At 43.5% G+C, this 16,310-nt stretch overlaps 1 protein-coding gene across 1 annotated transcript in view; it reads left to right on the top strand.

Annotated features, from left to right (window-relative positions):
* MYLK4 (myosin light chain kinase family member 4) overlaps positions 1-16,310 on the top strand; it is a 61,411-nt gene that overhangs the window by 21,077 nt on the left and 24,024 nt on the right. The window contains exon 4 of the mRNA XM_069732297.1: positions 10,548-10,657. Coding sequence (XP_069588398.1) covers positions 10,548-10,657 — 110 coding nt within the window. The remainder of the gene's footprint in view (positions 1-10,547; positions 10,658-16,310) is intronic.

The following is a 16,310-nucleotide window of genomic DNA, read 5'->3' as shown; positions in this document are numbered from 1 at the left end:
GGAGACTGAGATGGCCACTCCAGAACTTTCACTTCGTTCTGCCGTAGTCAATGACAGGTTGACTTAGCCTTGTGTTTTGGATCGTTGTCATGTTAGAACTTCCAAGTACTTCCCATGCGCAGCTTCTGGGCTGATAATTGCAAATTTGCCTACAGTATTTGCTGATAACTAGCTGCATTCATCTTTCCTTTAACTTTGACCAAGTTTCCTGTGCCTTTGTAGCTCACATATCACCAAAATATCAGCGATCCACCTTCGTGCTCTACAGTAGGAATGGTGTTCCTTTCATCATAGGCCTTGTTGACCTCTCTTCAAATGTAACGTTTGTGCTTGTGGCCAAAAAGTTAATTTTGGTCTCATAACTTCAAATTACCTTGTTCTGTGGTTAGTGGTTGGGTGAAGCCATTTATTGTCAAACTAGTGTGTTTTCTCTTTTTAAATAATAATGACAACCCAAGACAGCCCATGAATTTACAGGAACTGGAGGCTTTTTGCCAAGAAGAGTGGGTAGCTTTACCATCTGAGAAAATAAAGAATCTCATCCACAACTACCACAAAAGACTTCAAGCTGTCATTGAGGGGGCAATGCACGGTATTAAGAAATGGGGTATGTGAACTTTTGATCAGGGTCATTTGGATGCTTTGAGTTGTCATTATGATATAAAAAGAGAAAACACAGTAGTTTAATAAAAAATGGCTTCACCCAACCACTAACCATGAGTTGAGAAAAAGTTTTGGTGTTATCATTCATATTCTCTGAAAAAAGGCCAAGAAAGCAAAAATTCTGCCTGGGTATGTAAACTTTTGAGCACAACTGTATGTTTTTAATATTCTTCATTGTGGGCAGAGTTTAGGATTTTCAGCTGTTTTTGTCTGATGCATCAATTGTGACTCTAAAATGTCACAAAACTTGTACAACTTTTTGTACAAATGTGTCCCTCTGGATTGTTTTTACGTCCGTCCAAATTTTTCCTCAACTCCTTTCAACATTTGAAGCTGAACATTTGCCTTTTTGCACCAAGAAAAGTCTAAAAAAAGGCAAAAACAAAAAGCAGTTTTTATTTTGTGCAAAATTTATGAAACACATTTTGAGGAATTTGCCACAAAAATGTCAATGAATACCACAAGACAAAAAAAGAAAAATAACTTTAAAAAAATGTAACAATGAATTGGACCAATGAAGATCTTTAGAAATAAGTTTATGAATATTTATTTTATGTGAATATTCTGTATCATGTATATATATAATCAGAAGGCACCAATAACTCATATATTTTAGGGCATCTACCCTTCCCAAGACACCAGATAGGTGTCTGGTTAAATGGACAACTCCAGGTAGATACAAACAGGAAGAAAAGGAGTGTCAAAGTCCAGAATATCATATTAAAAAGCCGTAGCAAACTTTATTACACAAACTACACAATAAGAAATATCAAAAGTAGATCAAAGCAGGTCAGAAACCATCAAATGTATACATGCGGTAAACCATATACACTTAGAATACAAAGGTGTCAGGGGAAAACATCACGGTATGCCGGACAAAAAGCAGGTCACATAATACATCCCATAATATGGGTATCAGGTGCAAATATACAAAAACGAGGCAGTCTGCAGGGTCCCATAATCACTCATAGCGTCATACGCCGTATCCAAATTGATTATATGCATACATACAGGGATCCGCACATGCCATTAAATCACCACCATCATGCACTTACCCATATTTCGTATAGGGGGAGTAGCCTGCGTTTTACCCGGCGGCCCCGGACGCGCGTTTCGCGGATTAGCTTTATCAACAGGGTTACTTTGTTCCTCTGTCTCCTGTGTCTATATATAACAAGCAAACCGGAAGTGTCACCGGTGTTCAGCGCGTGCGCACCGGAGCGCCACACCATCCACTCCCACTGGCCGTCATTGCAGGGCGCACATGAAGCGGAAAACCGCCATGTGACGTCATAGAATGTGCGCCCCGCAGTTACTGATAGCCACCAGAGGGGAACAGTGAGAAAGGCGCCCAACGCGCACGCGCACACACGGCGGCCATGTTAGAGAAGCCCACTAGGCGCGGCCATATTAATGAGAATACGAAGGTGATGGGTAAAAGATTACCTAGTGCTAATGATAAAATCCATGGCACATATCAGCGGTCATAACCAATGAGCGCTGCATGTGCAAACATATTCATGTGTTAATATAAAATACAATTAACGTAGTGCCAATTCTATACAGAGCAATCTAGCAGTGATTTTAGCTACACCATTGTATAAAAATTGTGTACAAGATCATGTGTAAAAAATACATAAAATAGATTTAACATGACAAAGAGTGCATATTAATAACGTGGGACATTGAAGAGATATGTGTCTCATTACAATCTTCAGGCATCCATATCTAGAACCCAAGAGAGGAAGGCCAGCGCCAGTAGAGGACATCAGACGACTTGGTTGTTATATCAATCTATAACTAAAGAATAAAAAATAGAATTAAAACACACACAAAGAAAACAAAACAATTAAAAGAAGAAGAGTATGGGGACCCAGATTATCCTACATAAGAGAGGAGCAGAGCAAATAAATCCCATTATAGGTAGGCCACACAGGACGGACGAAAAAACCCCACAAACAAAACAAAAATGGCCAGCCCAGACTGAATAGATAGATCAAATCAAATCAAAGGAAAGGGGCAAAGCTCAATTGTTCATTAAGTCCTTTAGGGGTGATGGTGTCAAGGGTGACAATCCACTTGCATTCACGCTGTGCCAGGATTTTAGCCATATTGCCACCCCTGACACCACCATGAACCCTATCAATGCCCCTCACTTTAAGGCCAGTGGGATCGGAGCGGTGGTACAGTCGAAAGTGCCTAGGTAAAGTTTTTAAGCTAGATATGTCTATGGCCTCCTTCCCAGCCACAATGTCCCGTACATGTTCGCGCGTCCTAACCTTAAGTTCCCTAGATGTGAGGCCCACATATATGAGGGAGCAGGGGCATGTAGCGTAATATATCACAAATGTAGTATTACAGGATATATATTCCCGGATTTTGAATTCCCTGCTCCCATCAGATGTTTTGAAGGCCCCACATCTAAGGATGTTAGGACACGCGACACATGAACCGCAGGGGAAGCAGCCTTGTCTTAGGTCACCTGTGCCAAATAAACTCCTGGTCTTTGCCACATAGTGACTTTTCACCAGGTTGTCTCTCAGGTTTCTCCCCCTGCGTTGTGTCATGAGGGGAGACTGGGTGAGTTGTGAAGCCAAGACATTATCCGTCATAAGAATTGGCCAGTGTCTCTTCAGACTCTCCCGGATCAGGTCCCAGCGACAATTTGAAGTTGAGATAAACCTAACCACGGAGTCTTGAGTTGATTTCTTTGGTTCAGTTTGAAGTAGTAGGTCGCCACGACGTGACGACCTAGCCCGTCTATATCCTGCCTTAATACTACGACGACTGTATCCCCGGGCCAAAAACCGTTCCGTTAGGGCGACGGACTGCCCTTCAAATCGGGCCTCCGTAGAGCAAACCCGCCTGTTCCTCAAGAACTGACCAACTGGGATGGCCTTAATAACTGAATAATTGTGTGCCGACGAGGCATGCAACAAAGAGTTGACAGATGTCTCTTTTCTATATAAGTCAGTCTCAATGGATCCATCCTCGGCTACATGTAAAGTAATGTCTAAAAAATCAATCTTCCTCTTATGCCAGGTGTACGTGAATTTCAAATTAAAGTTGTTGTTATTGAGTTCCTGCATGAACTTGGTTAGGCTGGTCTCGCCACCGTGCCAGATCATGAGCACATCATCGATGTAGCGAAACCAGCCCAACACCGGGTCCGCGGCATGCGCCCCGTCGCCCTGAAAGATGTGTCGTTCCCAAAACCCCAAAAATAAATTAGCATACGACGGGGCACATGCCGCGCCCATTGCCGTACCCTGTGTCTGTAAATAAAATCTGTCTTTGAACACAAAAAAATTGTGACTTAAAACAAATTCCAACAACTCCAAAATAAATTCCACAAAATGGCCATCCCAGTTGGTGGTCTCGAGGAAGAAGCGGGCAGCTCTCAAACCATCTTCGTGTCTTATAGATGTATAGAGAGACTCTATATCGATTGTGACCAAGAGCATACCCTCCTCCAGGGACAGTCCGTCGACCCTCCTCAATACATCCGTAGTGTCTCTGACATAGGAGGGCAAGGTTTCCACCAGTGTCTTTAAATAAAAATCAATAAACTTACAAACATTTTCACATAGCCCTCCTATGCCAGAGACAATAGGTCGGCCCGGAGGATTAACAGCGTCCTTATGTATTTTGGGCAGGATATAGAAGGTGGCAACCCTGGGAAACTTTGGCATCAGACCATCCAATACTTTTTTGGGAATAATGCCCAACTCATAGGCTGGTGCCACAATCTGCTCTAATTTCCTCATAAATATTTGAGTAGGGTTCTGAGTCAAAGCTCTATATGTGTCTTTGTTTCTGAGCTGCCTAAAGGCCTCTTTTTCGTATTTTTCAATTGGCCAGATTACCACGTTCCCCCCCTTGTCTGCTGGTTTAATGACCACTGTATCCAGGGATTGTAGCGCCTCCAATGCCCTCCTCTGATCCGGAGTCAGATTGTCTCTATATAGGTTTCTGGGTATCTTCATAAGATCCTCAGTGACCAATCTGCAGAAGATATCCACTTGAGGGCATAGAGACAAGGGGGGGAAGGCGACAGATCTGGGCACAATCGACGTTGGAAAATTACCTATATGGTCAGGCTGTTGTTCTCTAAGTAGATCCTCCAAGGCAGATAATGCCGAGGCCTCCGCATCATCAGATGAATCAGAACCAGCGTTTCTCTGACCATGCAGTTTCTTAAGAAGAAGCTTTCGGCAGAACAGATGCGTGTCCTTTAGAGCTGTGAAAAAATCAAACCGATTAGACGGAACAAAGCTAAGGCCGAGTTTAAGCACCTCGGATTGGGTCTCAGATAGGGGATAAGTGGACAGGTTAATCACCTCCAAGTTAGTATTTTTTGCTTTTCGCTCATAATTTGGTGGAGAAGTAAATTTTCTCTTACTGGCAGTATATTTCCCCTTTGTAGCTCGACCTGGTTGGGTTCTCTTTGTCTTATCACCATTCGCCAGTGTCGATTGGTCAGATGTGACACTCGATTCGTCCATAGAGGTCATAGATGACATAGATTCTGATCTCATTTGAGATGGTGGACGACTCTTGACCCTATTTGTCTTCCACCGATAGACTCTATTTTCACGATAATCAGAGTTATCCCGCTGTAATTTTTTGGTTTTCACCGCACTAATTTCTTGTTCCCACTTGGAGAAGTCCTTATCCAAATCCCCATTCAATTTTTCCAGCGCGTCTGGTGTCAATTCCTCTTTAATAAGTGCCTGAATACCATCAATTTCTTTTTCTAGGTCCAATAGCTTTGTTTTGTCTAATTTAATAAGCAATTCAATGAAACCCCTAGAACACCTCGTGGCGGTCTCCTCCCACTCTCTTCTAAAGACCTCATCCTCAATCGGGAATGATGGAAAAATCTGAATACGTAATCCCCTGGGGATTAAACCACGCGTCAGATATTGTCCCAGGGTTGCCTTGTTCCACCACAATTTCGTCCGCCTGTGTAGCAAGGCTCTCAATTTAGTAATCCTCTCTTTAGAGTCCCCATTACTCGTATCTAAAATACCGATAGCATCCCCCTTGAACACCTCTTGTAGGCGAGACAACCAGGTTTGGTCTCGCATGCGAAAATCCATGGGCTTAAGATTGGAAACTGTGAACAACACAGAAAAATTACATGTATATATATAATCAGAAGGCACCAATAACTCATATATTTTAGGGCATCTACCCTTCCCAAGACACCAGATAGGTGTCTGGTTAAATGGACAACTCCAGGTAGATACAAACAGGAAGAAAAGGAGTGTCAAAGTCCAGAATATCATATTAAAAAGCCGTAGCAAACTTTATTACACAAACTACACAATAAGAAATATCAAAAGTAGATCAAAGCAGGTCAGAAACCATCAAATGTATACATGCGGTAAACCATATACACTTAGAATACAAAGGTGTCAGGGGAAAACATCACGGTATGCCGGACAAAAAGCAGGTCACATAATACATCCCATAATATGGGTATCAGGTGCAAATATACAAAAACGAGGCAGTCTGCAGGGTCCCATAGTCACTCATAGCGTCATACGCCGTATCCAAATTGATTATATGCATACATACAGGGATCCGCACATGCCATTAAATCACCACCATCATGCACTTACCCATATTTCGTATAGGGGGAGTAGCCTGCGTTTTACCCGGCGGCCCCGGACGCGCGTTTCGCGGATTAGCTTTATCAACAGGGTTACTTTGTTCCTCTGTCTCCTGTGTCTATATATAACAAGCAAACCGGAAGTGTCACCGGTGTTCAGCGCGTGCGCACCGGAGCGCCACACCATCCACTCCCACTGGCCGTCATTGCAGGGCGCACATGAAGCGGAAAACCGCCATGTGACGTCATAGAATGTGCGCCCCGCAGTTACTGATAGCCACCAGAGGGGAACAGTGAGAAAGGCGCCCAACGCGCACGCGCACACACGGCGGCCATGTTAGAGAAGCCCACTAGGCGCGGCCATATTAATGAGAATACGAAGGTGATGGGTAAAAGATTACCTAGTGCTAATGATAAAATCCATGGCACATATCAGCGGTCATAACCAATGAGCGCTGCATGTGCAAACATATTCATGTGTTAATATAAAATACAATTAACGTAGTGCCAATTCTATACAGTGCAATCTAGCAGTGATTTTAGCTACACCATTGTATAAAAATTGTGTACAAGATCATGTGTAAAAAATACATGAAATAGATTTAACATGACAAAGAGTGCATATTAATAACGTGGGACATTGAAGAGATATGTGTCTCATTACAATCTTCAGGCATCCATATCTAGAACCCAAGAGAGGAAGGCCAGCGCCAGTAGAGGACATCAGACGACTTGGTTGTTATATCAATCTATAACTAAAGAATAAAAAATAGAATTAAAACACACACAAAGAAAACAAAACAATTAAAAGAAGAAGAGTATGGGGACCCAGATTATCCTACATAAGAGAGGAGCAGAGCAAATAAATCCCATTATAGGTAGGCCACACAGGACGGACGAAAAAACCCCACAAACAAAACAAAAATGGCCAGCCCAGACTGAATAGATAGATCAAATCAAATCAAAGGAAAGGGGCAAAGCTCAATTGTTCATTAAGTCCTTTAGGGGTGATGGTGTCAAGGGTGACAATCCACTTGCATTCACGCTGTGCCAGGATTTTAGCCATATTGCCACCCCTGACACCACCATGAACCCTATCAATGCCCCTCACTTTTAGGGTATGTTCACACGTTCAGGATTTCCATCCTTTTTTTTTCCTGACTGTTTTTTAAAAAACTGCAGCTCTTGGCAGAAAACGCAGGTCCTTTTTTTGGTCCTTTTTTGGTCCGTTTTTGATGCGTTTTTTGATGCGTTTTTTGATGCGTTTTTTTGATGCAGTTTTCTAGCCAGAGTCTGTGTGTTTTCTAGGAATTTTTTTAGGGTTAAAATGGCTGAAAATACCCTAACCCTACCCCTACCCCTAACCCTACCCCTAACCCTACCCCTAACCCTACCCCTAACCCTACCCCTAACCCTAACCCTAACCCTAACCCTACCCCTAACCCTACCCCTAACCCTACCCCTAACCCTAACCCTACCCCTAACCCTACCCCTAACCCTACCCCTACCCCTATTCTAACCTTAGTGAAAAAAAAAAAAAAAAATTCTTTATTTTTTTTATTGTCCCTACCTATGGGGGTGACAAAGGGGGGGGGGTGTCATTTACTATTTTTTTATTTTGATCACTGAGATAGGTTATATCTCAGTGATCAAAATGCACTTTGGAACGAATCTGCCGGCCGGCAGATTCGGTGGGCGCACTGCGCATGCGCCCGCCATTTTGCAAGATGGCGGCGCCCAGGGAGAAGACGGCCGGACGGACACCGGGACACCGGGTGAGTATAAGGGGGGGAGATTAGGGCACGGGGGGGCATCAGAGCACTGGGGGGGGGCATCGGAGCACTGGGGGGGGCATCGGAGCACGGGGGGCGGGATCGGAACACGGGGGGGGCAGCCACACTCCGCCCACGCACTTCCGCCCGCTCCCCGCACTTCCTGCTGCAGCGGTTCTGCACATCAAACCGCAGTAAAACCCGCAGATATATTTTTGATCTGCGGGTTTTACTGCGGTTTGGACCTCACAATGGAGGTCTATGGGTGCAGAACCGCTGCGGCTCCGGAAAAAGAATTGACATGCTCCTTCTTTTTTCCGGGAGCTATTCAGCGCGTCTTTTTTTTTACAATTTCCGGACCATGTGCACAGTGTGTCCTGTTTTCCATAGGGTACAGTGTACTGTACCCTGCATGGAAAACAGCTGCGGAACCGCAGCGGCAAAACCGCCGCGGTTCCGCGGTAAAAAACGCACTGTGTGAACATGGCCTAAGGCCAGTGGGATCGGAGCGGTGGTACAGTCGAAAGTGCCTAGGTAAAGTTTTTAAGCTAGATATGTCTATGGCCTCCTTCCCAGCCACAATGTCCCGTACATGTTCGCGCGTCCTAACCTTAAGTTCCCTAGATGTGAGGCCCACATATATGAGGGAGCAGGGGCATGTAGCGTAATATATCACAAATGTAGTATTACAGGATATATATTCCCGGATTTTGAATTCCCTGCTCCCATCAGATGTTTTGAAGGCCCCACATCTAAGGATGTTAGGACACGCGACACATGAACCGCAGGGGAAGCAGCCTTGTCTTAGGTCACCTGTGCCAAATAAACTCCTGGTCTTTGCCACATAGTGACTTTTCACCAGGTTGTCTCTCAGGTTTCTCCCCCTGCGTTGTGTCATGAGGGGAGACTGGGTGAGTTGTGAAGCCAAGACATTATCCGTCATAAGAATTGGCCAGTGTCTCTTCAGACTCTCCCGGATCAGGTCCCAGCGACAATTTGAAGTTGAGATAAACCTAACCACGGAGTCTTGAGTTGATTTCTTTGGTTCAGTTTGAAGTAGTAGGTCGCCACGACGTGACGACCTAGCCCGTCTATATCCTGCCTTAATACTACGACGACTGTATCCCCGGGCCAAAAACCGTTCCGTTAGGGCGACGGACTGCCCTTCAAATCGGGCCTCCGTAGAGCAAACCCGCCTGTTCCTCAAGAACTGACCAACTGGGATGGCCCAGTGTATTTTTTACACATGATCTTGTACACAATTTTTATACAATGGTGTAGCTAAAATCACTGCTAGATTGCACTGTATAGAATTGGCACTACGTTAATTGTATTTTATATTAACACATGAATATGTTTGCACATGCAGCGCTCATTGGTTATGACCGCTGATATGTGCCATGGATTTTATCATTAGCACTAGGTAATCTTTTACCCATCACCTTCGTATTCTCATTAATATGGCCGCGCCTAGTGGGCTTCTCTAACATGGCCGCCGCGTGTGCGCGTGCGCGTTGGGCGCCTTTCTCACTGTTCCCCTCTGGTGGCTATCAGTAACTGCGGGGCGCACATTCTATGACGTCACATGGCGGTTTTCCGCTTCATGTGCGCCCTGCAATGACGGCCAGTGGGAGTGGATGGTGTGGCGCTCCGGTGCGCACGCGCTGAACACCGGTGACACTTCCGGTTTGCTTGTTATATATAGACACAGGAGACAGAGGAACAATGTAACCCTGTTGATAAAGCTAATCCGCGAAACGCGCGTCCGGGGCCGCCGGGTAAAACGCAGGCTACTCCCCCTATACGAAATATGGGTAAGTGCATGATGGTGGTGATTTAATGGCATGTGCGGATCCCTGTATGTATGCATATAATCAATTTGGATACGGCGTATGACGCTATGAGTGATTATGGGACCCTGCAGACTGCCTCGTTTTTGTATATTTGCACCTGATACCCATATTATGGGATGTATTATGTGACCTGCTTTTTGTCCGGCATACCGTGATGTTTTCCCCTGACACCTTTGTATTCTAAGTGTATATGGTTTACCGCATGTATACATTTGATGGTTTCTGACCTGCTTTGATCTACTTTTGATATTTCTTATTGTGTAGTTTGTGTAATAAAGTTTGCTACGGCTTTTTAATATGATATTCTGGACTTTGACACTCCTTTTCTTCCTGTTTATATTCTGTATCATGTATAAGAACTGAACTGGAATGATGCATGAAATGGCGACTGGCCAACTTGTGGCTGGGTTTTTTCTTTTCCAAGACATATGAAAGTTTATATAATATATGTCTCCAATTTGTATGCCTAGAAATCCATATGATAGAAAATTGGCAACATTATATGGAAAAGATTGCTGCTTGTATCCACTGACCTAGAAGTTGTTGAACAAGAAATACCTTTGTAGCTTTTCACTTTCCGCATGACCACAACGTTTAAGATGACAGCAGTGGTATTAAACAAAATGTAACCTTTTTTTACAGGAAGAAGTGAAAAACGAGATACAAGTCATGAACCAGCTGAATCACACTAACCTCATCCAATTGTATGATGCGTTCGAGTCTCGGAATGACATCATTCTTGTCATGGAATAGTAGGTGCTATTATTGATTTTGCAATATGCTTGTTCCATACAATTCACACTAATCTTTGCCATCAGTAGGCCCTCTACCAGGATGAAGGCTGAATGTTGAGGAAAATGAGCAAAAAGTCAGTGCAAAACAAATTATTTACGCTCACTTAGCTCAATATTTATAACTATTTTACCAATGCAATTTTGGATAAAATTGAAGTTCTCTTTTAAGCTCAAACCTAAAGAATTAGGTACTTAGATTATTCTATTGTCAAAATTCTCTTATTTTCACATAAGACATGAGACTTAATAAAGGCATATATTATCCTTAAAGAAGCTCGTCAGAAAATATACCCTGTATAACGATCAGCTGAATTTGCTGGAGGAAGCTGAAGCTAGGAAGACAGTTTACCTGCAGTGGCCCCTATAGGTCTAATGTAGAATTGCATGACAGCTGTTCCATTGAATTGCCAGTAATGTAATACATTAACATTAACCCCTTTACCCCCAAGGGTGGTTTGCACGTTAATGACCAGGCCAATTTTTACAATTCTGACCACTGTCCCTTTATGAGGTTATAACTCCGAAACGCTTCAACGGATCCTGGTGATTCTGACATTGTTTTCTCGTGACATATTGTACTTCATGATAGTGGTAAAATTTCTTTGATAGTACCTGCGTTTATTTGTGAAAAAAACGGAAATTTGGCGAAAATTTTGAAAATTTCGCAATTTTCAAACTTTGAATTTTTATGCAATTAAATCACAGAGATATGTCACACAAAATACTTAATAAGTAACATTTCCCACATGTCTCCTTTACATCAGCATAATTTTGGAACCAATTTTTTTTTTTGTTAGGGAGTTATAAGGGTTAAAAGTTGACCAGCAATTTCTCATTTTTACAACACCATTTTTTTTTAGGGACCACGTCTCATTTGAAGTCATTTTGAGGGGTCTATATGATAGAAAATGCCCAAGTGTGACACCATTCTAAAAACTGCACCCCTCAAGGTGCTCAAAACCACATTCAAGAAGTTTATTAACCCTTCAGGTGTTTAATAGGAATTTTTGGAATGTTTAAATAAAAATGAACATTTAACTTTTTTACACAAAAAATTTACTTCAGCTCCAATTTGTTTTATTTTACCAAGGGTAACAGGAGAAATTGGACCCAAAAAGTTGTTGTCCAATTTGTCCTGAGTACGCTGATACCCCATATGTGGCAGTAAACCACTGTTTGGGCGCATGGGAGAGCTCGGAAGGGAAGGAGCGCTATTTGACTTTTCAATGCAAACTTGACAGGAATTGAGATGGGACGCCATGTTGCGTTTGGAGAGCCACTGATGTGCCTAAACATTGAAACCCCCCACAAGTGACACCATTTTGGAAAGTAGACCCCCTAAGGAACTTATCTGGATGTGTGGTGAGCACTTTGACCCACCAAGTGCTTCACAGAAGTTTATAATGCAGAACCGTAAAAATAAAAAATCATATTTTTTCACAAAAATTATATTTTTGCCCCCAATTTTTTATTTTTCCAAGGGTAAGAGAAGAAATTGGACCTCAAAAGTTGTTGTCCAATTTGTCCTGAGTACGCTGATACCCCATATGTGGCAGTAAACCACTGTTTGGGCGCATGGGAGAGCCCGGAAGGGAAGGAGCGCAGTTTGACTTTTCAATGCAAAATTGACAGAAATTGAGATGGGACGCCATGTTGCGTTTGGAGAGCCACTGATGTGCCTAAACATTGAAACCCCCCACAAGTGACACCATTTTGGAAAGTAGACCCCCTAAGGAACTTATCTAGAGGTGTGGTGAGCACTTTGACCCACCAAGTGCTTCACAGAAGTTTATAATGCAGAACCGTAAAAATAAAAAATCATATTTTTTCACAAAAATTATATTTTTGCCCCCAATTTTTTATTTTTCCAAGGGTAAGAGAAGAAATTGGACCTCAAAAGTTGTTGTCCAATTTGTCCCGAGTACGCTGATACCCCATATGTGGCAGTAAACCACTGTTTGGGCGCATGGGAGAGCTCGGAAGGGAAGGAGCGCCGTTTGACTTTTCAATGCAAAATTGACAGGAATTGAGATGGGACGCCATGTTGCGTTTGGAGAGCCACTGATGTGCCTAAACATTGAAACCCCCCACAAGTGACACCATTTTGGAAAGTAGACCCCCTAAGGAACTTATCTGGATGTGTGGTGAGCACTTTGACCCACCAAGGGCTTCACAGAAGTTTATAATGCAGAGCCATAAAAATAAAACAAAATTTTTTTCCCACAAAAATTATTTTTTAGCCCCCAGTTTTGTATTTTCTCTAGGGTAAGAGGAGAAATTGGACCACAAAAGTTGTTGTCCAATTTGTCCTGAGTACGCTGATACCCCATATGTGGGGGGGAACCACCGTTTGGGCGCATGGGAGGGTTCGGAAGGGAAGGAGCGCCATTTGGAATGCAGACTTAGATGGAATGGTCTGCAGGCGTCACATTGCGTTTGCAGAGCCCCTAATGTACCTAAACAGTAGAAACCCCCCACAAGTGACACCATTTTGGAAAGTAGACCCCCTAAGGAACTCATCTTGATGTGTTGTGAGAGCTTTGAACCCCCAAGTATTTCACTACAGTTTATAACGCAGAGCCATGCAAATAAAAAATATTTTTTTTTCCACAAAAATTATATTTTAGCCCCCAGTTTTGTATTTTTCCAAGGTTAGCAGGAGAAATTGGACCCTAAATGTTGTTGTCCAATTTGTCCTGAGTACGCTGATACCCGATATGTGGGGGGGAACCACCGTTTGGGCGCATGGGAGGGCTCGGAAGGGAAGGAGCATCATTTGGAATGCAGACTTAGATGGATTGGTCTGCAGGCGTCACATTGCGTTTGCAGAGCCCCTAATGTACCTAAACAGTAGAAACCCCCCACAAGTGACCCCATATTGGAAACTAGACCCCTCAATGAACTTATCTAGATGTGTTGTGAGAACTTTGAACCCCCAAGTGTTTCACTACAGTTTATAACGCAGAGCCGTGAAAATAAAAAATCTTTTTGTTTTCCCACAAAAATTATTTTTTAGCCCCCAGTTTTGTATTTTCCCAAGGGTAACAGGAGAAATTGGTCCACAAAAGTTGTTGTCCAATTTGTCCTGAGTACGCTGATACCCGATATGTGGGGGGGAACCACCGTTTGGGCGCATGGGAGGGCTCGGAAGGGAAGGAGCATCATTTGGAATGCAGACTTAGATGGATTGGTCTGCAGGCGTCACATTGCGTTTGCAGAGCCCCTAATGTACCTAAACAGTAGAAACCCCCCACAAGTGACCCCATATTGGAAACTAGACCCCTCAATGAACTTATCTAGATGTGTTGTGAGAACTTTGAACCCCCAAGTGTTTCACTACAGTTTATAACGCAGAGCCGTGAAAATAAAAAATCTTTTTGTTTTCCCACAAAAATTATTTTTTAGCCCCCAGTTTTGTATTTTCCCAAGGGTAACAGGAGAAATTGGTCCACAAACGTTGTTGTCCAATTTGTCCTGAGTACGCTGATACCCCATATGTTGGGGTAAACCCCTGTTTGGGCACACAGGAGAGCTCGGAAGGGAAGGAGCACTGTTTTACTTTTTCAACGCAGAATTGGCTGGAATTGAGATCGGACGCCATGTCGTGTTTGGAGAGCCCCTGATGTGCCGAAACAGTGGAAACCCCCCAATTATAACTGAAACCCTAATCTAAACACACCCCTAACCCTAATTCCAACGGTAACCCTAACCACACCTCTAACCCTGACACACCCCTAACCCTAATCCCAACCCTATTCCCAACTGTAAATGTAATCTAAACCCTAACCCTAACTTTAGCCCCAACCCTAACTGTAGCCCCAACCCTAACCCTAACCCTAATCCTAGCCCTAACCCTAGCCCTAACCCTAACCCTAGCCCTAACCCTAGCCCTAACCCTAGCCCTAACCCTAGCCCTAACCCTAGCCCTAGCCCTAACCCTAGCCCTAACCCTAGCCCTAACCCTAGCCCTAACCCTAGCCCTAACCCTAGCCCTAACCCTAACCCTAGCCCTAACCCTAGCCCTAGCCCTAGCCCTAACCCTAGCCCTAACCCTAGCCCTAATGGGAAAATGGAAATAAATACATTTTTTTTTATTTTTCCCTAACTAAGGGGGTGATGAAGGGGGGTTTGATTTACTTTTATAGCGAGTTTTTTAGCGGATTTTTATGATTGGCAGCCGTCACACACTGAAAGACCCTTTTTATTGCAAAAAATATTTTTTGCAATACCACATTTTGAGAGCTATAATTTTTCCATATTTTGGTCCACAGAGTCATGTGAGGTCTTGTTTTTTGCGGGACGAGTTGACGTTTTTATTGAAAACATTTTTGGGCACGTGACATTTTTTTATCGCTTTTTATTCCGATTTTTGTGAGGAAGAATGACCAAAAGCCAGCTATTCATGAATTTCTATTGGGGGAGGCGTTTATACCGTTCCGCGTTTGGTAAAATTGATAAATCAGTTTTATTCTTCGGGTCAGTACGATTACAGCGATACCTCATTTATATCATTTTTTTATGGTTTGGCGCTTTTATACGATAAAAACTATTTTACAGAAAAAATAATTATTTTTGCATCGCTTTATTCTCAGGACTATAACTTTTTTATTTTTTTGCTGATGATGCTGTATGGCGGCTCTTTTTTTGCGGGACAATATGACGCTTTCAGCGGTACCATGGTTATTTATATCTGTCCTTTTGATCGCGTGTTATTCCACTTTTTGTTCGGCGGTATGATAATAAAGCGTTGTTTTTTGCCTCGTTTTTTTTTTTTTTTTCTTACGGTGTTTACTGAAGGGGTTAACTAGTGGGCCAGTTTTATAGGTCGGGCCGTTACGGACGCGGCGATACTAAATATGTGTACTTTTATTGGTTTTTTTTTTTTATTTAGATGAAGAAATGTATTTATGGGAATAATATTTTTTTTTTTTTTCATTATTTTGGAATATTTTTTTTTATTTTTTTTACACATTTGGAAATTTTTTTTTTTACTTTTTTACTTTGTCCCAGGGGGGGACATCACAGATCAGTGATCTGACAGTTTGCACAGCACTCTGTCAGATCACTGATCTGATATGAGTGCAGGCTGCTTCACAGTGCCTGCTCTGAGCAGGCTCTGTGAAGCCACCTCCCTCCCTGCAGGACCCGGATCCGCGGCCATCTTGGATCCGGGGCTCGAGCAGGGAGGGAGGTGAGGAGACCCTCGCAGCAACGCGATCACATCGCGTTGCTGCGGGGGGCTCAGGGAAGCCCGCAGGGAGCCCCCTCCCTGCGCGGTGCTTCCCTGCACCGCCGGCACATCGCGATCATCTTTGATCGCGGTGTGCCAGGGGTTAATGTGCCGGGGGCGGTCCGTGACCGCTCCTGGCACATAGTGCCGGATGTCAGCTGCGATAAGCAGCTGACACCCGGCCGCGATCGGCCGCGCTCCCCCCGTGAGCGCGGCCGATCGGCTATGACGTACTATCCCGTCCAGGGTCAGATAAGCCCAGGGCACCTCGACGGGATAGTACGTCTAAGGTCACAGAGGGGTTAAAGCTCCCACTTTGCCTTTAAAGGGAAGTTGCCACAAAAAAAATTTCAACAATTGAAAAAATGAAAAGTATTAATG

This window comes from Ranitomeya imitator, chromosome 6 (assembly GCF_032444005.1).
Source record: "Ranitomeya imitator isolate aRanImi1 chromosome 6, aRanImi1.pri, whole genome shotgun sequence".
Taxonomy (NCBI): domain Eukaryota; kingdom Metazoa; phylum Chordata; class Amphibia; order Anura; family Dendrobatidae; genus Ranitomeya; species Ranitomeya imitator.
This window is presented reverse-complemented; position numbering and strand designations above follow the sequence as displayed.